This window comes from Suillus subaureus (genome assembly GCF_016647635.1).
Source record: "Suillus subaureus strain MN1 chromosome Unknown BJ212scaffold_43, whole genome shotgun sequence".
NCBI lineage: Eukaryota > Fungi > Basidiomycota > Agaricomycetes > Boletales > Suillaceae > Suillus > Suillus subaureus.
The window spans coordinates 123,694-149,400 of NW_024538599.1; the positions used below are offsets into that span (position 1 = coordinate 123,694).

The 25,707-nt window shown below is 48.8% G+C and overlaps 11 protein-coding genes across 11 annotated transcripts; 7 read left to right on the plus strand and 4 right to left on the minus strand.

The window, feature by feature from the left end:
* The first annotated feature begins 1,678 nt into the window (after positions 1 to 1,678).
* On the plus strand, positions 1,679 to 2,794 carry BJ212DRAFT_746732 (uncharacterized protein). The gene has a single exon (XM_041343971.1). It carries the CDS (start codon positions 1,830 to 1,832, stop codon positions 2,556 to 2,558), a length of 729 nt encoding a protein of 242 aa, XP_041188066.1. The 5' UTR covers positions 1,679 to 1,829; the 3' UTR covers positions 2,559 to 2,794.
* A 94-nt stretch (positions 2,795 to 2,888) lies between these two features.
* BJ212DRAFT_1281980 (uncharacterized protein) lies at positions 2,889 to 3,122 on the minus strand (the record flags this gene model as incomplete). Its single annotated transcript, XM_041331660.1, has 1 exon — positions 2,889 to 3,122. The coding sequence occupies one exon, from the start codon at positions 3,120 to 3,122 to the stop codon at positions 2,889 to 2,891; it is 234 nt and encodes a 77-aa protein (XP_041188067.1).
* Positions 3,123 to 4,414: 1,292 nt separating this feature from the next.
* Positions 4,415 to 5,947, minus strand: BJ212DRAFT_1386841 (4-hydroxybenzoate polyprenyl transferase). The gene is made up of 5 exons (XM_041336851.1): positions 5,567 to 5,947; positions 5,394 to 5,511; positions 5,247 to 5,332; positions 5,061 to 5,194; positions 4,415 to 5,008 (listed from the first exon to the last, which is right to left on the minus strand). Exons 1-5 carry the CDS (start codon positions 5,703 to 5,705, stop codon positions 4,697 to 4,699), a joined length of 789 nt encoding a protein of 262 aa, XP_041188068.1. The 5' UTR covers positions 5,706 to 5,947; the 3' UTR covers positions 4,415 to 4,696.
* A 741-nt stretch (positions 5,948 to 6,688) lies between these two features.
* BJ212DRAFT_1449298 (ribosome biogenesis protein tsr1) lies at positions 6,689 to 9,554 on the plus strand (the record flags this gene model as incomplete). The annotated part of the gene is given in 11 exon segments (XM_041338672.1): positions 6,689 to 6,730; positions 6,784 to 6,844; positions 6,921 to 7,200; positions 7,251 to 7,770; positions 7,824 to 7,934; positions 7,954 to 8,288; positions 8,348 to 8,597; positions 8,653 to 8,820; positions 8,866 to 9,076; positions 9,127 to 9,264; positions 9,325 to 9,554. The coding sequence occupies 11 exon segments, from the start codon at positions 6,689 to 6,691 to the stop codon at positions 9,552 to 9,554; spliced, it is 2,346 nt and encodes a 781-aa protein (XP_041188069.1).
* A 1,321-nt stretch (positions 9,555 to 10,875) lies between these two features.
* BJ212DRAFT_1303436 (uncharacterized protein) lies at positions 10,876 to 11,661 on the plus strand (the record flags this gene model as incomplete). Its single annotated transcript, XM_041333418.1, has 6 exons — positions 10,876 to 10,920; positions 10,985 to 11,011; positions 11,035 to 11,115; positions 11,183 to 11,202; positions 11,305 to 11,381; positions 11,435 to 11,661. The coding sequence occupies 6 exons, from the start codon at positions 10,876 to 10,878 to the stop codon at positions 11,659 to 11,661; spliced, it is 477 nt and encodes a 158-aa protein (XP_041188070.1).
* Positions 11,662 to 14,966: 3,305 nt separating this feature from the next.
* Positions 14,967 to 17,513, plus strand: BJ212DRAFT_747483 (uncharacterized protein). The gene is made up of 9 exons (XM_041343974.1): positions 14,967 to 15,057; positions 15,105 to 15,495; positions 15,544 to 15,665; positions 15,722 to 16,041; positions 16,094 to 16,144; positions 16,196 to 16,391; positions 16,447 to 16,602; positions 16,654 to 17,396; positions 17,451 to 17,513. Exons 2-8 carry the CDS (start codon positions 15,299 to 15,301, stop codon positions 17,364 to 17,366), a joined length of 1,755 nt encoding a protein of 584 aa, XP_041188071.1. The 5' UTR covers positions 14,967 to 15,057; positions 15,105 to 15,298; the 3' UTR covers positions 17,367 to 17,396; positions 17,451 to 17,513.
* Positions 17,514 to 17,967: 454 nt separating this feature from the next.
* BJ212DRAFT_1281843 (Mu homology domain-containing protein) lies at positions 17,968 to 19,649 on the minus strand (the record flags this gene model as incomplete). The annotated part of the gene is made up of 8 exons (XM_041331648.1): positions 17,968 to 18,019; positions 18,074 to 18,236; positions 18,282 to 18,405; positions 18,460 to 18,764; positions 18,823 to 18,952; positions 19,003 to 19,147; positions 19,197 to 19,395; positions 19,451 to 19,649. The coding sequence occupies 8 exons, from the start codon at positions 19,647 to 19,649 to the stop codon at positions 17,968 to 17,970; spliced, it is 1,317 nt and encodes a 438-aa protein (XP_041188072.1).
* Positions 19,650 to 19,703: 54 nt separating this feature from the next.
* Positions 19,704 to 21,308, minus strand: BJ212DRAFT_1386897 (uncharacterized protein). Its single transcript, XM_041336852.1, has 8 exons — positions 21,267 to 21,308; positions 21,139 to 21,210; positions 20,994 to 21,088; positions 20,898 to 20,940; positions 20,769 to 20,842; positions 20,562 to 20,720; positions 20,331 to 20,506; positions 19,704 to 20,137 (listed from the first exon to the last, which is right to left on the minus strand). The coding sequence occupies exons 1-8, from the start codon at positions 21,285 to 21,287 to the stop codon at positions 19,839 to 19,841; spliced, it is 939 nt and encodes a 312-aa protein (XP_041188073.1). The 5' UTR covers positions 21,288 to 21,308; the 3' UTR covers positions 19,704 to 19,838.
* BJ212DRAFT_1386901 (2Fe-2S ferredoxin-type domain-containing protein) lies at positions 21,309 to 22,329 on the plus strand. Its single transcript, XM_041336853.1, has 4 exons — positions 21,309 to 21,576; positions 21,631 to 21,673; positions 21,724 to 21,833; positions 21,892 to 22,329. The coding sequence occupies exons 1-4, from the start codon at positions 21,435 to 21,437 to the stop codon at positions 22,134 to 22,136; spliced, it is 540 nt and encodes a 179-aa protein (XP_041188074.1). The 5' UTR covers positions 21,309 to 21,434; the 3' UTR covers positions 22,137 to 22,329.
* On the plus strand, positions 22,311 to 24,805 carry BJ212DRAFT_747293 (uncharacterized protein). Its single transcript, XM_041343972.1, has 3 exons — positions 22,311 to 22,482; positions 22,537 to 24,544; positions 24,600 to 24,805. The coding sequence occupies exons 1-3, from the start codon at positions 22,459 to 22,461 to the stop codon at positions 24,635 to 24,637; spliced, it is 2,070 nt and encodes a 689-aa protein (XP_041188075.1). The 5' UTR covers positions 22,311 to 22,458; the 3' UTR covers positions 24,638 to 24,805.
* BJ212DRAFT_747294 (uncharacterized protein) lies at positions 24,806 to 25,471 on the plus strand. Its single transcript, XM_041343973.1, has one exon. It carries the CDS (start codon positions 24,974 to 24,976, stop codon positions 25,349 to 25,351), a length of 378 nt encoding a protein of 125 aa, XP_041188076.1. The 5' UTR covers positions 24,806 to 24,973; the 3' UTR covers positions 25,352 to 25,471.
* The last annotated feature ends 236 nt before the right edge of the window (positions 25,472 to 25,707 follow it).

Genomic DNA, 25,707 nt, shown 5'->3' on the forward strand with positions numbered 1-25,707 from the left:
ATCAAGAAAATGTTGGAGTGCCTATTTGGCTTTCACTCAGCAAACCACATAAGACGGAAGATGATTCAAGGAAATACGAGTAAATTTGGTTAGTCCTTGACTAAGGAAGGTCTCTAGACAACACACAAGACAAGGAGGCATAAAAATATTTCTGAGCAAAGAAAATGAAAGAGACATATCTCTATTTTTTACAGCTCGTCCAATTTCAATAAAGGATCCCGAAACGGACAACACGTTCAAGTCATTGTAGCTGCTCGCGAGTGCGAGGTCGATGATGGTTGACACCGGCGCAAACTCGTGTTTTGGAATACTCGGCGATGATACCAACAGATACGAGCAGTACAATCCTCCAAATTGATGCGGTTGAGGCCGAGACATCGGCGTTGAATAGTTCAGTGACGTGTCCGGCGTTGTCGGCGGGATGATGCAGAATGAGTTTGGCGGAGGGAAGGTGGGCCTTGGCAGAGAAGGCCGATGGTGGCCATACGACAAAAGCGAGAAGCGAAAATGACGGGTGAGTGGAGTTTGATGCGGTGGAGCACCGATGATATCTAGACTTGACTTGGGAGTTAGATGAACGCGGACGGTAAGTATTCTGGACAAGCAAAGAGATGGGTAATGAACAACCCGAGTTGTAGGTTCAGGTGGCGATTTTTTGAGTTCCTTCCTAACCAAATTAGCAGTCACCTAACATTATGTAGTCTCCCCCAGACAGGCCATGGACGAGTGAACAAGTACTGAAGCTTTGAAGATAGTCGTTACTTCAAAACACGACTTGAGATTTGTGTTTGATGCATTGATGAGTCAACCTAATGGGCGTCTAAGTAGTGGGTTCAGTTCTGCAGGAAAATTGAAATGGCCAGCTCTGGGAGTTATATATAATAGGCTCAAACAATCATTCCGCAGATCAATACATGATGAGTGACCATATACTTAGTACATTCGTGCTATTGATAGTGCTTCATCCTATCACATTCTTCACAAGCTGAGCGCTGAATCCTGTATTCACAGATCGTAACTGCGCAGATAGAGCTGCGTTTGGGTTCCTTGGGCTAGCCAGCAACAGTGTCGTTGCCTCGTGTCCTTATACATAGTACGTCCCACAACACGACATCGTATCTTCCGCAGTCACGAAGTGCTGACATTGGCAGTAACAACGTTGACTTCTTGTGATCAACGCACATGTCCGAGGCCAGCTCATACCATCATAACTACCACAGTCATCCAGACACGCGCTACTACGCGGATCCCGGGGAGCACACTTCTAGCCCCATACGCAGAAACAGATATGACCGTGACAGCCTGAGTTCCAGGCGACTGCAAGACGTATCCTGGGTTAGCCATCGGTCTCCATCCCCAATTAATGACCCGTATGCGCGATGGTACCCGCCTCCACCCGACCCCGTAGACCTCCCCACGCCTGTATTTCCAGACCAACCGCTCCCCATGGCACATTCCTCTCCCATGATGGGGCGTACTCCGTCGCCTGGGATGAGGATGCCTTCCCCGATGATCGGAGAATACATGACCGTGGAGGACCCTGAGGTCGAGGAGGAGGAAGAGCTACCGGAGGACAACGGGGAGATTGACTTTGATTTCTCCAACGCTCCTCAGCACCGCACGAATGGTCCACGACGCTGGGTTGGGGGCTTCGTCAAAGGTCTGCGTAAGTTCCCTGGCTGCGCAAGTCCCCGCGCAGACCATCACCGTCGAGTGATTTTCCATCGTCACTTGGTGCTCATCATGAGAATGATCTGCAATTTCCAACAATATCCAGTTTGAATTTGCGCCCGCTCACGCCCACTGGAATAGCGCAGACTGCAGAGTTGATGACCATGCCCCAACCCCCGTCACACCCGCAACCATCGCCACAGCATTATGCATATCAGCAGCAGTCGCATGCGCATAGGCCACCTCCCCCAGTAGCGTCATCACCGGTGTATGCCCCTGGAGCGGATGTTGTTCCTCAAGTCCTCTCAACAGTCGACGAGCGCTCGAGCGAGCAAACTGGAACACACGAGACACATCTGCGCCCACACTCCTCTGCTGACCATGCTCATTCTCCCCATACTCGTACTCATACCCATTCACATTCACATTCACAATCTCATTCTTCAACTGTTCAACCTATCCACCCCAACACGACTTTCACCGTGACTGACTATGTCACTGTTCCTCCGCCCCAGTTCTCTCCTCCCCCACCTACGCGCATCAAGCGCTTTCTAAACAACCTCGACCAGCTCCCCTGGGTTGAGCACGAGCAAATCGTCGATGCCTACTTCCCCGGTCGTTCTTCCCGCCGACGTCGCTATCCAGATTCACCTGTGGATGACGGAAAACCTGCAGCATCGTGGTACAACAAGCGGCATAATTCCCTCCCAAAGGAGATGGGTATTGAGCCGAGCAGCGCAGCCCTGTTGTATGGATGGCCGCCACAGATGCAAAAGTCTTACTCGCACCAGGGAATGGCTTATCCACAATTCCCATACGGGTATACGCCTGTACAGCCCGCGTTCGTATACCCTACTACATTCCCTCCACCGCCGAGGACACATTAGAGCTCCCTCAGGGACGATGTGAATCACTGTCATGTGACTGTGTTGTATGTTTTTGGATAAATACGATGTGCCGTTATCATCCGCAGCTGATTCATTTATTCCAAGATCATTGCCGCTTGAGCACTGCTTTGACAGTACATTTCAGAAACTACGAATTGATTGCTCTTGAAATTTCAAACTGAAGACATCCGACAGGAGAATGCGATATCCAATCACCGTAATACATTGGGTGGCTTACATTACCAAGAAGAGTGTATTAATAACAATCAAATAAAATTTCCTTGTTGTCCTCTTCAGCTTCGACTTAGTTTCGCTTCCCTTTTGAACTCCTCAGAGGCTAGAAGGTCCTCCATCGCCAGAAGACCACTCTTGCCCCACTGGCAGGTTCCGAGACAGAGAGGCACGAATTGTTGATAGTACGAGTCGGTGGCGAGTAAAGTGAATGAGCCGCCGGCCCTGCGAGAATACACGTTCAACCGCAGTTGATGTTGCTGGGCGAGATAATAAGTGATGACTGATTGAAAATAGGATTCGAGGGTGACAGACTTGAGAGTCTAATGCCATCCGATGAACGCTGAATAAGTACGGCAGTTGTTTTGCCACCATGCAAGCCTTCACATGTCACAGTTGATAATCGAGGGAACTTGTCCACTTGCAGCTTGCTACTAGTGCTAGCACAAGACATGGAACTCAGTGAGTAGTCACCGAAGTCATCCTCGTTATGTATAGTTGTCAGTGTCAGTATAGGATTATGAGATTCAGTTGCGGTCCTCAAGCTCTCAGAGACAGGCGACACGGAGAATCGGTTCAGCGACTGCCAAGGTTCCCGATTTGGTAAGTCATACTCACCAAAACCCGCGGTGAAGCTTACATAATTAAGGGCCATAGTATGTAGCGCTAGGTTACGACTATCCTACTACACCGTCAGCATAGGACCGCGATATTACCCTAGAACCGCGGTATTACCCGTGCCCGTGCGTTTCCCTAGCAAGTATTATACAAGAATCAGGACAATTGTGCATTTATCACGGGCATCGATGTTCGGACATTCGGATTCATCCTTCTGATTTTGCCAGTCAGGGGTACGAGAAGCTCATCTTGCGTTCACTTGGCTTCGTGCTCCACTATCTCGACACCATACACGAGACCAAATCAAAATTTCCCACTGATTCCTGCTACTGTTGTTCGCTACCTCACATCTGGAGTGTCCTTGTTGTTACAAACCCTTCCTTCTATGACCGATGCCACCATTCGACATCTACAGGTAGCGTTAGTAGCCCAAAACGGATACAAAGTTCAAATCGTCAATTCTAATCGCCATAGTCTGGATGGAGAGGCCCCCTTTGCAGATATAGAGTTTATAAGAAGGCCAAGACAATGACATTGTTTTGTAAATTCAACTCAAATGAGCGTATCTCAACTTCCTGAACTGGCATTTTGATTCTATGCCGCAGTATTTGAGCTCACAGATAGTCACCAATAATTGATTCGGGTGCCTCACAAGATGGTGCCATTCCTTGTGCCTGCAGCGAGCATTAGTCGGCTTATCACAAAGTGTCCAAGCTATTCCCGTTAGAATTCTGTAGGGGGTACCCTTATACGTCTAGATTCAAAATTTATTGGGGGACAGAACCAACTTACCGCTAGAAATTCATATATACCGATAGACCGGATTTCATTTCTTTCGTCTTACCATTCTATTTACTTTAATTGTGGAGCTGAACAAACAACAGGGTCCCATCTTTCACAATCATTACTGTGCGGTTAAATTAAGGGTGCAATATTGAATACTGCGGGAGTTCGTTACTTCCGAGACGGACAACCTTGAGTGTCACACATTTTCGGTTCAACCGAGGTATCGTAATAAACGGGACACTTTTATTTGTCCAGCTTCACAAGCAAGTAGCTAAAGACAAAAAAGAATGAAATCTGGTCTATCGATACGCGATGTGAAAGTAGCTATAAGGTTGTTGAGTTCCAAACGGTAACGAAACAATAGCTAGAATCGCCTCCTAAAGCGTGAAATTATATCATTATTTTGTCTAAGGAAAGTCATCTATGGCATACGTAAGAAGCGAACTCCACGATCGCGAGAAAAGGAAACTCAGAAGAGTCGAAGAAACATAATGTCGTTGCATCTAGAGCTGCGTCTTTACCAGAAAGTCGGCGAAAGCTCCCGCCCAGACCCAGAAGCCGAACCAAGCATTACTGAGAAGCGTAGCGTCACAGCTCTCCTTGTTCTCAAAGTCAGTCCTGGCGAGGAGTCGGGCAAGGTGAAGTGCCCCCAACGCAACACCGCAGAAGAATGGCCATCCATGTCCGTTGCAGTACCCGGCATACGACACCAAAGAACAAACAACGACAGAGAACATGGCGAGGATAGGTCGGATCTGGTCTCCGAAAATAATCGTGGTCGACCGCACACCATATTTGGCATCTTCATCTCTGTCCTGATTTCGCTGGTCAGCCGAATAGTGCGGAAGGAAAAATAACGATTCTTACTTGACGAGCGTAAGAAGTATCATACACGATCGTCCAGCAGGCAGCCCCCAAGTACAGAGGGATGTACACATGCCAGTCAACCGCCCCAACGACCGAAGCTGCGCCTAGTAGTGCTCCCCAATTAAAGCACATGCCTATCCGATGACATCAATAACTGCCATGGTCTTGGAACTTGGCATTACGTACCAAGGACTGCCTGCGGCCAATTGGTCACCCGCTTCATGGCAGGATACAATACCACCAGGCCCAGGGACGAAAGTCCAAGTCGCAAGCTTGAAAAAAAAAAAAAGAAAGGATCAATGTGAATCAATGGGAGAAAAGGAAAAGGCAAACCTGTATTCATTCAGCTGCATCAACAGCCAGATGCCAAGAGCCAGCTGTGGGATGAGGAAGAGGAATGCCTGGAACATCGAGACATCACCTGAAGCCAAGGGTCGCGTGCTTGTTCGTGCTTAAAGTGAAAGTGTTACCAGAAGCCATCACTTGATTGAGTGTGCAACACCTACGAACGGCAGCATCGACGTCTTTGTCCCACATATCATTGATCACGCAGCCAGCGGCATGGAACACTTGAGAGGCAGTAAGGAACAATCCAACATAGGTCCACACCGTCGACATCGGCGTGCCCTGTGCGTAGCAGGCCATAGTGACCGACCATGCTAAATTACTCAAGTCAACGACGAAGAGAACAACGTCACGAAAGCTACTCACCACATGGGTAGAATAGCAAGAGTGTTCCAGCGGGGTTGTGAACCCGTGCCAGATAGAGATAAGGACGTATGTTGGAAGGAAAATAGTCCACCCAAGTTGCGTCCGAAGACGAGTGAAGATGCTGCTTGACGGCTGTTGATTTGACCTCCATGGTAAAGTGGGTAGATGGGCAGATGTGGTAGAGGGGGGAAAGGAAGACGGGCTTTTATACCTTCATGTTGTTCGCTTCAAGACAAAAAAGTAAGGAGATTGAAATGATAATGCGGCGATTCCAAGCAGTCAACCGAAGAAGGCGTTTCAGGACGGCCGAGGATGATAGGCAAGGACACTGCCGATCCCGTTGTCATCCGTAGCCACAGCCTGCCACAACGTGTTTGCTCCACAACGTGATTTGCCGCCTGAATAACGATGGCGTAAGTCTCAAGAGATGTTGAGAATGAGTAGTGGCCATAAATTATTATTTACTCTGACAGACTACTGAGTCTGACTAGTGATACCGCGATGTCGACTGAGCTCGAGGTGAAAGTCGTCGCAAAAGAATAGATTACTGTCCATAGGCAAATAGCATATTCTGAGTCCGAGATGTGATATTAGCCCACACGCTAAATGAATAGATTCGGCACCCTCATCGTTTGTATCTTTGCCGACTCCAACTGCTTCGCATCAACACTCCGTGAGGCGGGAGAAAGAGATGTTGACATACTTGACGAAAGCACACCTTGGTATCGCTGCACGACGTGCAACGGTTGCATGGGTCGCTGGTGTTAGTAGCCTAAAACGGAAGGCAGACTACTGGCAACGTCACCTGCCTAATAAGGTTAGATATGACACATTTTACGAAAAATGCATCGACATCCTTAGTATCACCACAATATTATTGACACCGACTCTCCCTTAGGGACGTGCGCACCTCCACGATGGTCGTAGAAGCACACCATCACAGATCAACCCTCAAGCAGGTCCATCTAACCTTTTCATTCATTCGAAATCATCTCATCTAATCTTACTACAGAAAAACAAACCCTTCAAATCCCATCATGCCACTAAATCTGCTCTCAAGGATATCGCAAAAGGTGCCCATCTCTAGCTATTTACCTACTGATCTTGATCTCAAAGTCTCTCTCCACGTGTTTTTTCCCTTGGGTGTAGGTCGCACTGCTCGCCAAAGCACAAAATCATCGGCAGTAAGCACTGTCGCACAGGCTCGCCTCAATAGGCGCAATACCCAAAAGCAAGCTCAGGCCACTAAACGCGCGTCCCTCATCTCTGCCACCCGCATCTTCAACGGCACTGACGGCGCCCCACGCATCGTCGCTATCATCCCACTTTCCGAGGACATCGATACCCGAGCATGCATCCAAGCTCTCGGAAAATGCGTAGATGAAGAGATATACGGGATCAGCGAAAACAAAAACATATGGGCTATGAAGTTCGTTCCTTCAATTCCTTCATCTCGCACTGATCTAATCACACATACAGAGCATCCAGATTCAAAACATCCCTCCAATTCCTACCCGTGCCCTTCGCTTGTCCATTCGCTGCTCTAGATGCAGCTCGCGCCGCAGACTACACGCTCCTCCTGCTCTCCCCGACTATCGAAGTTACTCCCGCAGGTGACACCCTCCTCCGCATGCTCCAAGCACAAGGCCTTCCTACAGCCATCGCAGCCATTCCCCCAACGACCACTGAAAACCTCGACGCCAAGGCCAGGCCAGCAGTACTCAAAAGCCTCCTCTCCTTTATACAATACTTTGATCCCGCTCAGCGCCGTGTCTTCGATCTCAGTGCACCAGCGGACTCACTTAACACCTTGCGAGCCCTCGCAGAGGGTTGTCCTGGCGAGGTCAAGTGGCGCGCAGGGCGGCCGTGGCTGGTAGGTGAGAGTGTAGAACGAGAAGAGGGCGGGGTGTTGAAGGTGACGGGTGTCGTTCGTGGGGGAAGACTTAGCCCTGATCGGCTCGTGCATATTCCTAACCATGGAGATTATTTAGTTTCGAAGGTGAGTCATGGACGTGTGGGTGAATCGGTTTGGTAGATTTAAAATGGCTGTAGATCATGTCTGCTCCACTCCCTCACATAAAGCATGCCAGGCCTGGTGGTATGGATGTGGAAGCTGGGCCTGTGCTCCTTGCTGAACGCGTCCCATCCTCTGCTGACTCCCTGGTGAGCAAAAACATCGCAGACTGATATGGCGAACGAACAAACATGGCCGACGGAGGAGGAGATGGCGGGTGCGCTGCAAGGCACCGGGGAGGGCGAGGTACCAGATGCAAAGAAGGGCACGACGCCGAAGCGCATCAGGCGTATTCCTAAGGGTATGACTGAGTATCAAGCTTCGTGGATCGTGGATGAAAGCGAGAACGAAAACCAGGATGAGGAACGTGAAGAACAGGACGAGGAGGGAGGGCAGATGGATGAGGACGAGGAGATGGTACTCGACGATGCGCTAGACATGGAAAGCGAGCGCAAAAGTGTTGTCGCGTTCCAAGACTTCAACCTGGAAGAAGAACAAAAGCAGTATGTGCTCTTCCTTCTTAAGTTATTTCGTGACAGTGACATTTGTTGGATCAACACAGACTTATATCATGGAGAAAGCGCGCCCAGGAAGAACAAGACGCCCAAGCTTTTCCAGATGAAGTTGACACCCCACAAGACATCACTGCACGTACACGGTTCGCGCGGTTCCGTGGGCTTCGATCCCTCCGCACGAGTCCGTGGGACCCGTATGAGAACCTGCCTGGCGAGTACGCGCGGATATTCGAGTTCGAAGACTTCAAGCGTACCGAGAGGGACATGTGGCGCGAGTTGGAGGATAATGGTGTTCAGGTCTGCAATCCCCTGCTCGATACTGTCCAAGTAATCGCTAAAAGCATTACTGCAGCCCGGCGCGCGTGTAACAATCTTTATTGAGGGTGTCCCGCACGAAGCCAGCGTACCTTCCGAATCGCCGTTTGTCCTATATGGATTATTGAAACACGAGCACAAGAAGACAGTCCTACACTTCACCGTGCAGCGGAATACAGAGTGTGAAGGTTCTGTTAGATCAAAGGTTCGTTACCTGTCGATCCCTTAGTCGCAACTAAACTCCCCAAAGGACCCCCTGATTCTGTGTTACGGACCCCGTAGGCTGCGCGTCAACCCTGTGTACTCACAACACACTCGCGGCGGCGGAAAGGGCGCGAACAACGTCCACAAATTCGAGAGGTTTTTATGGCATGGCACCACGACTGTCATGAGCGTCTACGCACCGATTACGTTCGGAAAGCAGCCGTGCATGCTCCTACGTGAGACAGAAAATCCACAGAGTACGCCCGTTCTCCCGGCGGAGATACGATTGACTGATTGAAACGAATAGCACCGGAGCTCGTGGCGATGGGCACGTTCATGAGCCCTGATACAGCACGCATCATCGCGAAGCGAATCATCCTCACGGGCCACCCGTTCAAAGTGCACAAAAAAACCGCTACGGTGCGGTACATGTTCTTCAACCCAGGTCTGTGTTGTCCCTGTCCTTCGTCCTTTTTCTTGTGCTCACAAATCCTTTCTGGCACAGACGACATCCAGTATTTCAAGCCTATTCAGCTGTTCACAAAACACGGGCGGACGGGACATATCCGGGAGTCCCTCGGGACGCATGGGTATTTCAAGGCGCATTTCGATGGGCCCGTCAACCAGATGGATACGGTGTGTATGTCGTTGTATAAGCGCGTGTACCCGCGGTGGAGCGAGAATTGGACAACGCTTGGTACGAGCAGCGGGAGGGGTGATGAGATGGAGGAGTAAGCGGCGACTTTTGGTTTTGATTTTGTGGGTAGGGCGACTCTTGATGTCGAATTGCGCCTTCGCTTTAAAATTTGTAGCAGCAGCTGGAGAGTTATTTCAACGAGTGTACAGCGGGCTGACTGAACTTTGCCCGGCGCATTTTTCGTTAGACTCGTATCCAATGGAAGTTTCACTAGTAGATGACAAGCGCGTTAAACTTGTGTTCATATTGACCTGACATGAGTATGTACTCCAATCTCAGACTGGCAGAGTAGCTATCTGATGCACTACCGAGCATAGAAGCGTGAAGGAGATCTGCTATTAGTAAGAATGACTAACCGCGGTCTGTCTTGAAACACACCAGTCCCTTACCTCCCGTTCTTTCCTTAATCCACTCACCACACCTGTGAGAATGTTAGGAAGCTTATGTGTAACTTTGGTCAGACTACCGCCCGCATAACCGTTACACCAAAAGGTGAAATACTGAAGCTTAGCTTTCAGCACAGCGACAGTATATGTAGGACTTATAGCAAGCTGGCGTGCTTACATCATGGTAGCCAATACACCTTCCACAAGAAGGATAAGTGTGATCACCGTCCCTGTGATCAACGCAGGCAGTCAACACACAATTGCAAAATCATACGACTTCTTACCTACTGATCTTGCGCTCTGTGAAATTGGCGAATTACCCATCCAAAGAAGCATGAAAGAAGTATACAATAGACTAATTCCCCGGAAGTATCGTCTTGTGGTTCTGAGGGGAAGTAGAAAAATGAAGAAGCTATACATGGGGAACAAGATTGGTCGCAGCATAAACGCCAGCAGGATGTGATCGCAAGCTCAAGAACGTAAGCACCAGTGCGATGAGGTGTGCCACTCTCCTGACAGAGGTTTATGCTACATAGGAGGTGTGTCGATCAATGAACAGATTAGCCGTACAAAAAAGGTTGGACGTACTCACGAGCCAGGGTTTTTGGCCTCTGGCACGTCTTCCAATGAACGTGATAAGGCTGCCCTAGATTTTGGCTTCTGCCACTACAGTAGACGCCACTAAACCAAGAGTTGTCACAGAAGGCGTGTTGATTTCGAGCTGCGTCGTGGACAGCTGATAGACGATACTGGATAACGAACCTGCCCTAGTTGAAGGACGGAAAATCCTTTGGATAAGCCATCGCCTTTGTTTTGTCTTCTATTTCTTGCTCCGTTACGGTGAGCATGTTGACGTATCCATGGCGAATACACATGAGTTCGAATCCAGGCTGCAAGAAAATTTGAATTGAAGTTGCGTACCAAAGCCGATTCGAGATCATGGCTGACCTTCAAGTTGAAGCGGACTTTCCAAATGCCCTTCGCTATTTCCATTTTCTTGTCCCGGCCCCTGCTGCATGTGACATAGGTCGACACCGGCCATGTGAGTTATCACTGCAACCGTTCATGTCGTCTGTATCAAGGAGACTGAACATTACAAGATCAAGCTCGTCAGTGGTCTGTGAATTTACAGGGTATCAATCGCCGCGACAATCCCTTTCAATGTCACGAGCAGCAAAAGATTGTCACAGCGCCCAGGCAATCGGGAGCTCCGGTACAGCGAGCGCTACCAGCATGAGACAAAGCGACGGAGAGTGATAGCGGATATCCCTTCTTCCTAGTGTGATGCATGGCAGTCCAGGTGTGCACGCAAATAGTGTTACAAAGCAATTCGTAATGATGCCCCACAACTTCTCGTACTGTAGCAGCTAGATGGGGATACATTGACCTACAATAAATACAGTCGCACAAGCCAACGTACTGTGCAATGGGACGAGCCACGATACAAGGGTCATTCTGTGAGGGGAGAGGTTCGAGAATGTATGTGCACCTCGTTTATTGACCCTTAGAACCGAACCTGATCATGAATCCAGGCGGACTGGATAACCTGCCTAGCACTGTGTCTTTCACCACGAAAGTCGATAATCCGGGAACTCTGCTTCTCGGTCACATCAATTACACGATGTGGATCAACGACAGCGCAGTCACCGTAGCAAGCTTGGCTCAAGGGTTCGGGGGCACTTGCCACGGTCGAGCGTTTCGGGCGCCTCTCTGGCCAAGCCCAGCACCTTGTATCGGCTGCGAGTGGATCCTGAAATAAATGTAGACAGCTTCCCAAAGATCGAACCGAGATTGCAATCGCAAAATCGTTCTGCCTCACAAGAATTTGACGCTGGTTTTTGACTGGTGCGGTACCTAGTACGTGTCACGAGTGCACGGCTATGGCAGAATACGTATTCAAGTGAGATTCAGATCTAGTGGCGCAGACTTTTTGATTGCGTGAGAGCCGCATAGACGTACGGGTGTATTTTCAACACGAACAAACAACCGGTATAGACGCTCACTTCGCAAAGGAAATCCGACTGCAGAACTTCACTCGGAAGGTTCGAGCGGCGCTCAGCATTAATATTCAACACTTACTATGCAATGAGGAGGTGGTGCATAATGCTCAAGCTAAAGATCATTTTTCCACTGACCGGGGATCGACATTGATTATCATAATGTTCTCGGCCGCCCCGTCAACTTTGCGTACTTTGCCAGATTTTGCCCTCACAGATGGATGCGGTTTCGATCAATTACAGTTTGATTTTGACTACTACATAGTTCGAGGTCTCACTTTCAAATTCAAGGGCTTTAATATTCGGTCGACTGATGATGAGCCTTTCCCCTTGTTCCCTGAAACCAACTCATTTCTGGAAGGCTGCACGGCGTAACCGGTGGAGCAATATTTAACCTTATCGACCCACATTCTATCACTCGTGAGCTACAAGCATGGAACCGCATTGTAATTTCTATCAAGATAGGACACGCTGTGGTGCCGAACCAATAGCACCAGTACCAAACTGGACAGCGTATCAGCATCCGAATGATCTCTGCCACAATTCCTCCGATTTCAAACTTCAAACCCTCTGTGGGCTGAAGTATTTCAATTGCGTATCTACTTTTGATACACACCATTCAAAGATCTTGATCCGTTAATGAAGAACTCCGGCCGAGAGGCTCATGTTCTCAACTTTGTGAGGAGCGGAATTCCGGGGTATCCGGTAATTAAATTCGCCATGTTCCCCGAGGTGGGGCCTGTGAAAGCAATCAATAACATTCCGCAGGTACAATCTTCTTCCATGAGGGCCAGGCAAGATGTATCACTTCGGCGCCTTTGGTTGCGCCTTGCAGGGCGTCTGGAAGAATGTGAAGAAGCACTGGTTTTGAGGCATGCTGATAGAATCACTGCATGAGGCGTGGAGTTCGGGAATAATCTATGTAATGCTGTTGCGCGCTTGTGTGATTAATGTGAACCCTGACTTGCTAAAACTGTTAGGGCGCCTCAAGATTGTGCGCTATAGGACGTCAGCACAAAAGGGGAACTCACTGCCGCAGAAAAAAATCATTAGATTGTCCTAAGAGGGGTATTCAAAATATTGTGGACGTTCGAAATTTACTCCCTGTCATGAGTATTGTATCTCCTTCATCACGCCATGCCATTGCAAGGTACAATGCCAATACAACGTGTTATAATCGCACCATACTAACAACGCAATCCATTATGCTTTGAAAATAAATTCCGATTCTAACTTGCATATATGGCAGTTTTCCGTGTGAAATGCGGAGAATCACATACACTGTCCCTTGATGTGAGGATGCGATAGGAAAGGGGCATGCTGGAAAAAAAAGCCTATTCTCATGGAGGGGGACAGACGCTAGCTGCGAGTGTCTTTATGCGCCCAAGGACCAGGACTTCAAGAAAGCGGAACATGCCGCGGCTGGTTCCGAGAGATTAATTGGTTGAAGTGGCGCTTGTCACTACCGTTCAAGGCGGTTTCCACTGTCACAGGCGCTACTTGGATTCTTAGAAGCATCAAACGTTTTTCTCAGAATCGAACCCGTGCCCTGGGCAAGGGCAATTGTCATCATTGAGACCTGGCCTAACTTAATATTGTATAACTCACTGATGACTTGCCAGGTGTTCATCCTCGTTTCGGTCCATGTTTGGCCCACTGACTCTGAAATTATTATACTACCACATCGAACGCCGAATCGATATCTCGGATAGCCTGGCTACCCGATAGGTATTGCTTCCGCGAGCGCTGCATGTGTCCAGCTGACTCCAGCAGCAAGGGTTATCCCTCCATTAGTACGTACTCCAATTTATCGAGCTTCTGTCACATCCGATGTATTCGAGGAAAGTAGAGAAAGGTCCGACTCAGGATAAGACACTGGTATATATACCAGCGCTGATTTAGCTTCTAGTTTTCTACAATGCCATTCAGATTCGACTCTTGTTGTTGCATCCACTTTATACTCACGGTATGATATCTCGTCGCCAGATGTTCTGGCTCATTGAAATTGAAGCTGAGAGCAGGTCACGATCGCACTGTTAAAAAATGATGAACAGCTATGATGATGCTAAATCTTCATCGTACGTTGCCATTTTTGACTGACGAATCACATGCAGTTTATTCACGCCGATCCCCAGGCATCTCGACCGTAGTAAATCTTTGCGTAGTGATCGGCAAGTTTCATCTTTATACTTTGAATCGTGATATTGAATAGCTGATTTGTCTCATTAGCCAATCGCGCTCGAATATTCTAGAGATAGAGATATTTGGTTCGCATTTCTCTATATATGATAGCCGTCGACCCGGAAGGTTCACCACTATGCAGATATCTCTCTGCGTGGGAAACTACCGAAAGTTGGGAGGTCTTCTTGGGACGACTTTTTCAGCGTGCGTATCAGTGTTTGCAACCAACTGCAGACAACAGGCTGGGCACTACGATCCTACAAGTGGGACAATACACACCGCTTGTGAGTCGTCATTAACTGTGATTTCTGTGGGAATTAACAGTACGCGGTACCCTCAACAAGCAAAGTTGAAGAGTCCTCCAAAGTTACATTTAACATCGATGCCTGCGATATGCGACAGTCACGACGGATTGGTAGCTTTGAGGACACCGTCGAAAGACTCTTGAAATGTCCAGGTCGTAAGTGAGGTTTACTACTTCCCCTTCAACATATTTAATGCATTTTAGCCATCAAGCGCGCTGTCAGTTTGTATGGATCACACGGCCAAGAGATCGAGATTCACTTTAGATTGCCCAAATCCAATCCTCAACCATCAACAAGCTATCTATTTCTTGTGAGCAGTCAAGCATCCCTTATTGGCGCTATTTCTCAAATCATTCCCGCAGACATCGACCTGCAAGATTTGCCCTCCGTCCACCATGATACATTCCGTGTTCAAGTGGCTATAGACGACACTATCTGGGAAAGCCCCTCAAAGTCCAGTAATCAAGGACGCTCCAGATGGACAGACGGATATGATTTGTAGGTCGATTGATGCTGCGCATATGCGTCTGTTTGATGCGTTTGTCAATAGTCCATTCCAACTCGACTCGCATGCTTCACTGCAAATTTTTGCAGCACGCTGGCTCCATAAAAACAAGCCGATAGCTGTGGTGGAAGGTTTCGTGAAGGAATGGCTCGCTGCACCCAACGGTGGTAGGTTATCTATGGGCCTTTGTGTAGCCTACTCACAACCTCCGCAGTTGTTCGTAAGACTCTTGAGTGTGGAGGCACAAAAATCCAGACGGAATTCAAGGTCTCTCAGACTTCGGATGCGTCTACCGCTGGTAATAATCACATTGAAGAAACTGACAATTCGACGGTCGAGCAAACTGACGTACTGGGTACAAAGCAGATCGATGCATTGGATATTTCCGGTACATCTCGATTGACAATAATGTTTTCCACTGTCGCTAATGGTGCATTCAAAGCCGTTATCCTGGACATCGACCGTGTTCCTAAATTCGGAAAGCTGTCTTGGGATGATCGATTCTTCCTCGAAGTTCACGCGGCGGGTAGCGGAGGGTCTCAGAACATCACATCTCAAGGACACCAGGGGGAGAAATCCTTAATATGGGATACAACATTCACGTTGTAAGTCCTCCCATGTTGTATCGTTGCGCAATAATTTAGGCATCCCAGTAACGTTTCTCAAACATCACGACTTGTGTTTCGCGTTCTCGGCTATGACGGAAAAGATAGCGAGCCAATTCCTATTGGTATCGCTATTTTCGACGTCGATGAACTTCTGCAACAACACAGCTGTCAGTGTTATCCTCCAGTGACGAGGACATTGATTTAATGACGAATCTGCCAACAGTGATTAGACGTCCTCTTCTATCGTCTGCAGCATCCGTGCGCATAGACGGAATCCCCACTTTGTCTTTCAGGGCAGCACGAGCTGGTGCTATGTCATTTACAAGGTCTTTGAGTTTTTTCACGCAGGAGCTTTCTGCCGCCGTTAACCGTACTGCGGATCTACATGTCCAACCAAATCAACCAAGAGACTATGATCAAGATAAGAGAATCATTGAACATGCAATTTCTCGGGCTAGCAAAGACACTGGTGGCGATGAACACCTTTACCCTCTTCTGGTGAAAATCAGTATCTTTGTTTCGGTGGCTGAAAGATTGGCTAAGGTGTGCCACATCTTTCACACCCGGAAGAACTAGCTTGACTCTCTTTTTTTAGCTTCACCCCTACGCAAGGATTGCATATGCAATACTGGCAACAGGATACGAGGTTTGGGCGCACCATTTTCATGCTCATGTGGTATAAAATCATCGCTATTAGGTTATCAGGCAAAAAATCGCTTGCGAATACGGCATAATTCGGCTGATGCGGACTATGCAAGACACTTACGATCTTGTTATGACCGTTAATGCTCTCCCGTATCTGCATAAACAAAAAAACGTTCTCGAAGCAATTATGCAGCAAACAATCGAATGCGCGTTCTTCATCCGTGATTATTTGGATACTCGAGGCAGCTGTGAGTCTTCCAAGTATAATAGAGTTCTGACTGATGCCAGACGCCATTTACAAAGTTGCGCAAGCGATTAAGAATTCAGTGTTGAACATGGAAGCTCAGATCAAAGCATTCGAAAATGCATTCATAGACCTGCAGCGCAATTTTCAGTGCTATATGGCTGTCTCCACACAGCTCACTGTACTGAAAATCTTAGAAGATGTTGCAGATCTTGGTGAGTCATCCTATTTTTTCCCTGCGTCCGTCCTCATTCCGTTTCAAACAGGCGCAAAAGCAGATTTTCGTGAAATGTCTTACGCCGTAGATGCCAGATGTGCAGCATCATACGCCGTTCATCTACCGGCCAACAGTGCGGCACCCCCATCTGATCTCATAACATCCCTACAGAGCTGGGTTATTGGGGACAGCAAGGAATCAGAGAGGATCTGCCTCTTGTCCGGGCCTGAAGAGTTGTGCAGCTCCATCGCGCTACAGATTGGAGAACAATTTCAGTTCGCGTCGCGCCTTGGTTCCTCGTATTGCTTTCGGGGTACCAGGCACAACGACACCCGGAGTTACACAAACCTATTCTCGACAATCGCCCGTGATCTGGCGGATCATAATGCTCAGTTCAAGCAGAATCTCTGGAGGGCCGTAGGAAACGAGACGAGTCTGCGGAAGACACGGGTGGCGAGGACGCAGTTTGAGGAATTTATCCTCGCTCCCTCTAGAGATGTCATTTGGAACGGACCATTCCTGGTAATTATTGACGGTCTGGAGCTGGGAGGGAATGAAGCTGCAAGGAAGGAAGTGTTGAGCGTCCTTGTCGACAAAGGCGCCGAGCTTCCCAGAAACCTCCGATTCCTGATCACTTGCCGGCTGGAGGATGACATATGCAAAGCTTTTCGCGGTCAATCGCATGTTCTGCGCCGGCAACTGGGAGAAGCTAGCCCTCTCGCGTCACGTGCGGAAAATTTCGAGGATTATGTGGGCGTATAATGCCTTGTCTTCTTCCCGTCGTGCTGTGAAGTTTGTGTGATCTGAATTATGGTTAATGTCATTCGCTGAAATATCGTGTTATAGGATGGCGCGAAAGTAGATCTGGACCAAGTGTTGCCTTTTACTCTGTCACTGTCACTCGAGGTGTCAAGCTAGACTTGTATAACCTTCGACTCGTGAGCTCAATCTCATCGTTCCTATAACTTCCAATGATTTCCTCCTCTATCTATAACTTCGTTGATGTATCACACCCAAATTGTCGTTAGTCTTGCATTATGCTGTTCTGATACTTACTCGCTGTACAAACGTGTTCTTGAGTGTCGTTCGTACAAAAGAGCCTGCAAAAACAATTCACGATCATCGCACAAATTCGGAAGTCCACTACCCAGTGTTGACGCGGCCGACCTTTGATGAACGAGAAATTGGGAACGTACTATCATTCATCACGGAAGCCTGTACATGATTCGTGCGTCTATAGGGCACCACAATTGACGAGGATCGCACGTTTAGAAACAACTCAGAGAAATTTGATCCAACCTGAGGATTTCTAAATCAACGTCCCAATCGAAGCATCAATAGAGCCGGATATAATACAATACGTTCACATCTGTTGTACAATAGGCGTACTCCCTTTCTCAAGAGCAGTTCGAAGGCTGGGACGGTTTAAGTCAACATCACACAAGTAGAGACAAATGCATGCTCCTCACCTATAATCATCGCCATTCTGGGTTATATACCTGACCCAAGGCAGGGCTTGATATCCGCTCTTTTCTACAATCTTCAGATAGCGAACTTGGATACCGGACACCGTGAAATAGGGGATCTCAAACTTCACACTGATGGGCGCACGCTTCTCCATGTCTTGTTCTACTGTATTAATCAGTAAAGCGAATACACAAGGTCAAATCTACTCACCGCTTTTAACGCTAGGAAGACCGAAATGAGCACGCATTAGATATTCCCGGCCACCTCCGAGCTGCTTGATCTTCCAGACGAATGCAGACTTATCAGGAGCATACTGCACACTCCCTGTAGATGCCTAGACAGCAGACCGCGTCAGCTTGGAGTTATCTAGATGATCCAGGTAACAAACTCTGAATTTCGGGCTATCTGCATCATCCGGGACAGGCACATAGATCTCAACATTATTCGCAGAGCTTCTGCGCTTGAATTGTGCTTTGCATTTTACCATATATTCCACGCGGCTCCCTTTGTGGCTTTCCACAGCAGCTTCCACCCAAATAAGAGGTTTGACGGGGGTCGACAATCGGTAAGACATGAGTTCGAACTCGCCGTCTGGAGGTATGAACGATATTGTGCGGTCATTTTCGAACCTGGAGAGCCGAACGCACTGGTGGAACTTGACGTCCTCCATTTCGATAGCTTTGCCCCGAGCAGCTATCGTAAAATGATATGTCAGGGACAAGGGGAGGAGTATAGGGAAATCATAGCATACTTCTACCAGTGCTTTCAAACATGACCTTGTCGTTCAGCCCGAGTCGCAGTTCAGGCATACCAGACAGGTAACACTTCATTTTGACAGCACCTAATATTTCAGACCGGACCACGTTGCCGTTTGAATTGACCTATGTATGCAATTTATATCGAGCCTCGGCGCACAGTGAACAGTACTCACCAAGAGGTTCACGCTCTCAATAACGTCCAGGAACACTTCATTCTTCCTATACCTTATACCCTCTGTTCTCCATGAAACAGCATTCGTGACAGCCATGGGAGGCCTTGCTTGGATCTCAAGCTTGTGCGACTCCTGAGTGATGTACCTAACGCAGCAGTTAGCACTCAACACATACGAGCAAGTCTCATACGTACTCTTGTAATATCTTACTTTCTGTCGTCTGCGGGAACCCAAAGTCCATCATCTCATCCATCAGCTCATATATAATAACAAAGTTGTCTCTGATAGACTCCTCCTCGAGCTCCTTGAAGTATTCAATCAAGACTTGAGTCAATCGATGGAGGAATATGATGATCTCAGCGGCATTTGAGTTGCGCTTCGATAAAGCCAAGACTGCAGCGTAAAGCATCAGGGAGGCGGTTCGGCCACAAGACACGTCAAGACGCACTGTAAAGATTGGAGTGTCGAATGTGCATGTAATTGATACCTTGACTTGAGAAGCATGGCGTTACTTGTTGTCCCTCTTCTTCGATGTCTAATACAAGCGGTAAGAAGCGCTCGATATACGACGATGGTACATCGTCCTTGTACGAGCGCTGTATTAGAGGCTTCCCCTTCAAGTCGAGAATCGCGATCAAGCTGGCCATGGTGGATGAGAGGCGCGAAACTGCGCGAAAGTAGAGTTGCCTTTTTGAGATTCATAGTGTCAAGGCAATGTCAATGTCATTACGATACTAAGTCTTCAGGTAGGTCCAACGGGTATACTATAGTTGCCCAGAGCTCAGGTTCTATGTATTAACGAGAAACAACAAAAAGTCCCCAAACCCGATATCTACTTATAACCTCAGCCAGCCAAAGAACTTGGAACTCCTGCCCGAACGTCTTGGTTTCGCCAGAAGCGGCGCATCTTCACGGGCGTCTTCCGCATTGTTGGCGAAAGAAATGTCGCCAACTTGGGGATCTGAAACTTCGCCAACGACGGTGTCAATATCGTCTGTCAATGGAGTGGACGAGGCGCTATCCAGTGAGTAACCAAAGTCATCAATCCTGAGCCTACGCTGACGGAACTTCCATGCAATGCACATAACCAGTAAGGCGGTTTGCATGATGCCGGACACAGCGAACATCGCCCAACCTTTGACACATATTATTAATATGGCAGTAAGAGCAAGAAATGCAAACGCACTTGTCCAGTTAGTGCCAGGGCTTGCATATACATGAGTCCAACGTCGAATGCGGCGAATCTAGTTGCTCACCGAAGCGCAATAGATATGGACATTATAGCTGCTCCAGGACTCTGTAATATCATCATGGGATACTGAGCGCACCGACAAGCTTCAAACGATAAGTCCGCGACAGCTGTGGCGCATATTGAATTGCTGCGAGTAATGCAGAGCTGACGCCGAGAAAGGTCGCCCACAAGGAAATTTGACGTGGAACCTCTCCGTCAGGCCCTGGGATGCGCGTGAACAGAAGGAAAAATGTGACGATGGTAAACAGGACACTTCAGAACACACGTCAGAATACAGGAGCCAGAAAGTAAAATAGGTCACTCAAACAGATGGATGGTGACAGCCCACGAGACGCCTACAGAAAGACGCCAATCATCACTCAAAAGCTTTGTCTTGACATGTTGAGGAGGGAGAGTGCCGTGCGCAGGGATGTCAATATCAACGAATTTCAACCGGGTGGGATAGTAGATCATGTACAAAACCAGGCTGCGTTTGATATTAGTTAAACTGCCAGACTGGAAGAGGTGATCATACATAAGCGTGAATAAAACCCACTGCAAGGTCACTTGTGTTACTCCAGCAGTAATTTCTAGGCATCTCCCCACGCTCTGATATCGTAGGCTCTCAGTGGCGTCAAGCGAGCAATATCACCACGAAACGCACCGCATCATTACAGCACTGAATAGTAGGCCAGGATAGTGCGATCCTGTTAGACAATTCATCAGGAAGGGCAATGATCGATACCGACGGGTGGCTCACACGTTAAGCATTCCCGCGGCAGAAGACGTGCTACCAAGTAACAAGAACCACGGGCTAAAGCCCTCGGAAGAACCCATCTGAATTATTCGGAAATGCTATTCCACAAGAGTCAGATGTTTACTGTTCTGCATATTGTGCACATTACCTGCGGGATATAGGATACGACAAGACCAATGATAAGAAAGATGGCGAGTGCATTGGCAAACCAGTCGCTATCCTGTGGTACAGCCCATTGCATGAGATTCACATTTATACTACTCAGCATCAACCTACCAAATGACAGATGTCATGCATTGTGTGTGGAGGGGTGCTGGACGAACTCTGGAAGGTGGCGGCCAGCCTCGGGCTAGCACGCTGTCAGCTTATGTAATTTACCGTTTACCATTCCGCTTGCTGCTGCCAATATTCTGTCCACGCCTCCCTTCTCGTGAGTCCCTCATCATGTCCTCCCGCATTCTCCGCTGTATGCGGATGTCTGCTATTATCCGCGATCGTTCAATACACCCATTGGACTACTGGACACGGTCAAATAGCCAAAATTTAGGGAGTCCCAGCTTGCGGAGATGGCTACACGGCTCGCAGAGTGCGTATCTCACCTTGTGATGTTGGAATATTAAACCGACCACAATTCGTCAAGTACAGCGTCATGGGAATGTGACCAGACCAGATCCCGGCACTGGGTACGCAGCATACCGGCAAAGTGTCCCGAGTTGACCTGACCCTGCTTCAGAATTAAATTGCATTTCAAAGATTCGAAGGGTAATTTGTTGAAGACCATCGAAGCGAACGAGGGAGATGACATCCTATCACTTGCGCATGAGCACGACATTGACCTAGAAGGTGTAGTGCTTCATTTGACATCATTTGATCAGCTGAACTGATTTGGTTGAATCATTAGGCGCATGTGAAGGGTCAGTTGCCTGTTCGACATGTCATGTTATTCTCTCGCCCGAGCATTATGATCTGCTCCCCGAGCCATCTGATGATGAAAATGACATGCTTGACATGGCGTTCGGTTTAACTGACACGAGTCGACTTGGGTGTCAGGTGCAAATAACTCGCGAGCTTGACGAAATGACAGCGACACTGCCCAGTGCTACACGGAACATGTTTGTAGACGGGAAAAAGCCCACGCACCACTGATAACATGCTTTACGTATATCAAAAAATCACACTGTGCTGACAAGAGATCCGTGCTTTATGGTCTGAATCAAACGATTAAGATACCGGTGCCCTCGGGCAGTGCCCACATGTGTACTGTCGTTCTATTATTGCCACTTGTCGGAATTATTATAATTAGTCTTGGCTAAATTTATTATTCTGCTAATCGCCATTTACCATCACATCATGATGTGCCTCGAAATGGCCTCGAGGCAACGAGTCTCGGTTTGATCCTAACCCGCGTCAGAATTGGCTTTTCCTATATGTACACCTATTTCCCCCTCGCGACTTTTCCCAAGTTGCCATGTCCCAACCCTGCGTGCTGCAGGTGAGTTTCTTACCCGGCGTGTCTCCTTGTCGTATCTTACCTTCTCTATTATAGCCTGAGGCCGTGGCGGTGGTACATCGCCCTGCCGCATTGCGCGAACGCGCAGGACAACCATTAAGTACTACACCTGCACTCGTAGGATATCCAACATCTCTCCATGCTTCTCGTCCATTACGCTCTTCTCCTCTTGCCGGGCCAGCATTCTCTAGTAATACATCCATCGTATCTTTAGAGTCAAGTCAGTCACAATGCCCAAGTGCTTTGAGCATAGACTTCGGTCCATATTCGCGCTCGCAGCCGTCATCTATCTTCTCTCACACTGGTTCTATTTCTGCGACCACCTCTTCGCATGCCCACCGCGCCCCCGGACCCTTAGCTGGACCGTCAAAGAGCGTTGGCGCTATTCCTACCCTCGGCCTAGACGCTCGCCCGTATTCGCGCTCGCCACCCCCATCTGTCATTTCTCATACTGGTTCTTATTCTGCCAGCTCATCTTCCTACTCCTCGCACGCGCACCGTGCTCCCACAACGGGACTACCCAAGAGCACTAGCGCCATTCCTACACTTAGTCTCTTCCGACGGCAGGCCAAGGATGAACCAGCGACGCCACCTCCTACCCAAGCACCATTCGGGCATAGTCGCTCAGCATCTTTTCCATGCCAAACAGTTCCCCTGCCAGCTCATGTCCCACAAGCCTACTCACCGAGTGCTGCTCGCCCAACCTCCCAAAAGCCCTCAGTGTCCCGAAATCCGAATGATAACTGGATGTCATCTACTCCATTTGGTCCTGCGTCTACGCCCCGCTTTTCCAGGCAATCGATGTCGTCACAACCAGTCGTGATGCCCCTGAGTGCCAGGGAATACCGCAGACGAAAATGCACCAGCACAATGATAAACACGGTATATCCGGCCACATCTGGCTCACCGGTCACCGAGGGCATGGGCAAGGAAGGTGTAAATTCTCTACCTCATATCATAGTCTCCGACTCTGAGGCCTCCGGTCCTTCTCCTTCCATTCACCCACCCGGAAATAGGCCTTCCAGGCGTGCCTCGCTGCCGTCGTCACGAGTCTCCCATACATCTCTCCCCCCGGGTTCTCGGGAACCCGCATTGTCCGAGAAAAGTTCGATCAGCACCTTCTTTTCATTATCATCCGAGAACGAGGCAGAAAATGCCGATGTAACACCGCGCCGGAGGAAGTCTTATCCCACCCCTTCCCAGCGTCATTCACGCATCAGTCTCGTGGATGCTGTGAATCGCCTTTCGCAAATGAGCGGGGCAAGTGGGGATACCGTGTTTTTCGATATGGATGACGGTCACAGCCCTCGTCAGAGACAAATCTCTGTGACGGAAGATGACGGAGTACTCAGAAGGGCGAGCTCGAGAAGGAAGAAATTAAAGAAATTCAATGCACCTTCCCGCGAACCGGTAATGGCGGACGCCGCAGCAGAACGCACTGCACCACAGGAACGTACTCGAGTGGTCAGGATTCTGGAAGCCAACGAAGTTTCCTCTACCCCCATGCTTGACAGCCGGTTTTCCGACTCATCCCATGACCGTGGAGAACTTGTCTCCGGTGACATATCCACTGAGCGGGCCGCATCTGAATCGAAAATGGACTCGAAGGCGCCAGGCACTTCTTCAGCCGAGGCACAACCCAGACCTCGCAGGAAACTTACCAAATCTCGAACACAATCTGTTCAGGTACCACCTGCACGATTGGCTTCCCCGTCATTACCCTGGATACCTCGCCCTCCTTCGCCGTTCTTCAGGGGTAGTGCAAAACAGAACACGCCAAATGTTTCCACATTGGATATGACGCTCCAGGAAAATATTCCGCAGACCGAAGAGATAGGAGATAACGAAAAGGAGAATAATCGCCGAAGCCGTCGAATGACGTTCCAGTTCATTCCCTCCCCCTCCTTTCACAAGCGACCCAAGTCGGCTTCTGGCATTGCTCCAAGCCTTGACTTGAAGTCTCCCATGAGGAATGACACACAGCAACGGATGCCTAAACCTGATTCCCGGTGCGGGACAGATAGCGCATTAAGTAGCCTCACAGGTAGCGCAACTACTATTACCCTGTTACCTCCTCCCCCTATCATGTCTTCTTCCAGTGTATCCTCAAGTGCGGGAAACTCTACTTCGAGCTTGACTGATGGCAGTAGCACGACAATGGGATCACGGGACACTGGCGCTACTTCTATCAATGCTCCAAGCCTCCAAACCGCTTCTCGTGGCGCAGAGTATTCCCACCCTAAAGTCCCGTCGAATCTGAAGCAGAGCATAGTAGCACAGTGGAGCAGTGACGCTGACAGCGACCAGCAAGACAACTCAAGATATGCACCCAAAACTTCCGTCGACCTCCCTAATACCTCACGTGATCAAGAACTACAAGAATCCTCATCTTCTTTTTGCACCGTCACTTCCTACGCGTCATTCTCTTCATATGCCACATCAGGCTCTGCACCTGCTGCTCTAGAGACTAGAAATGCGCCAAGCTCGCTTTACGGCTGCAACCAAGCACCAGATCCTAATCTTCATCCTATGTGGACAGTTCCTATGGTCACGGTCACCGCTGCCTCACCAACCTGCTCCTCCACCTCGCACTAAAGAAATCTCTCCGATGCTTCACAAACCTCACGTACAACCCTCTTCCCTGGCTGTTCCCATCCCCGTCCCTGTCTCCATCCCTACCTCGAGATCCACGGCTCGCTTGAAGCGCCCACGCCCACGCCCACAGACGGCACCAGCTTCACCCATCGCACCGCATTCTCCAACTCCTCCGACTTCGAAATCACCGCGGGCTGTCGGTGCGCTATCAGGGTTCAAATCTATATTCCGCAGTCTCCTTGGTCGTACAGCCTAATACCATTAGGGGTCATCTTTGATTTCGGCAAGAAGGTTTGATGCTGAGCGCTGATCCTCCAGTGTATTGCTATCTAAAAATACGCCTGCGCCCGTTTCATGTGGACGCAATTAGCGAGATACCTACCACCCTATTTCTTTTGGGATTTATGATCACCTCTCTTGGGCATGCGAGTGCATGATAATGGTTCTTGGGAAGGGGCACTGCTTTCTTGGACTTGGGCGTAATTGATGTGATGATTATTTACATACAGTACTAGAACGTTTTTTATGATGCCTACTCTCACGAAGACAAAACAGATATCTTGGACTAGTCAATAATATATAAGCGGATGCCGAGAAGCAAGACTCGAATTC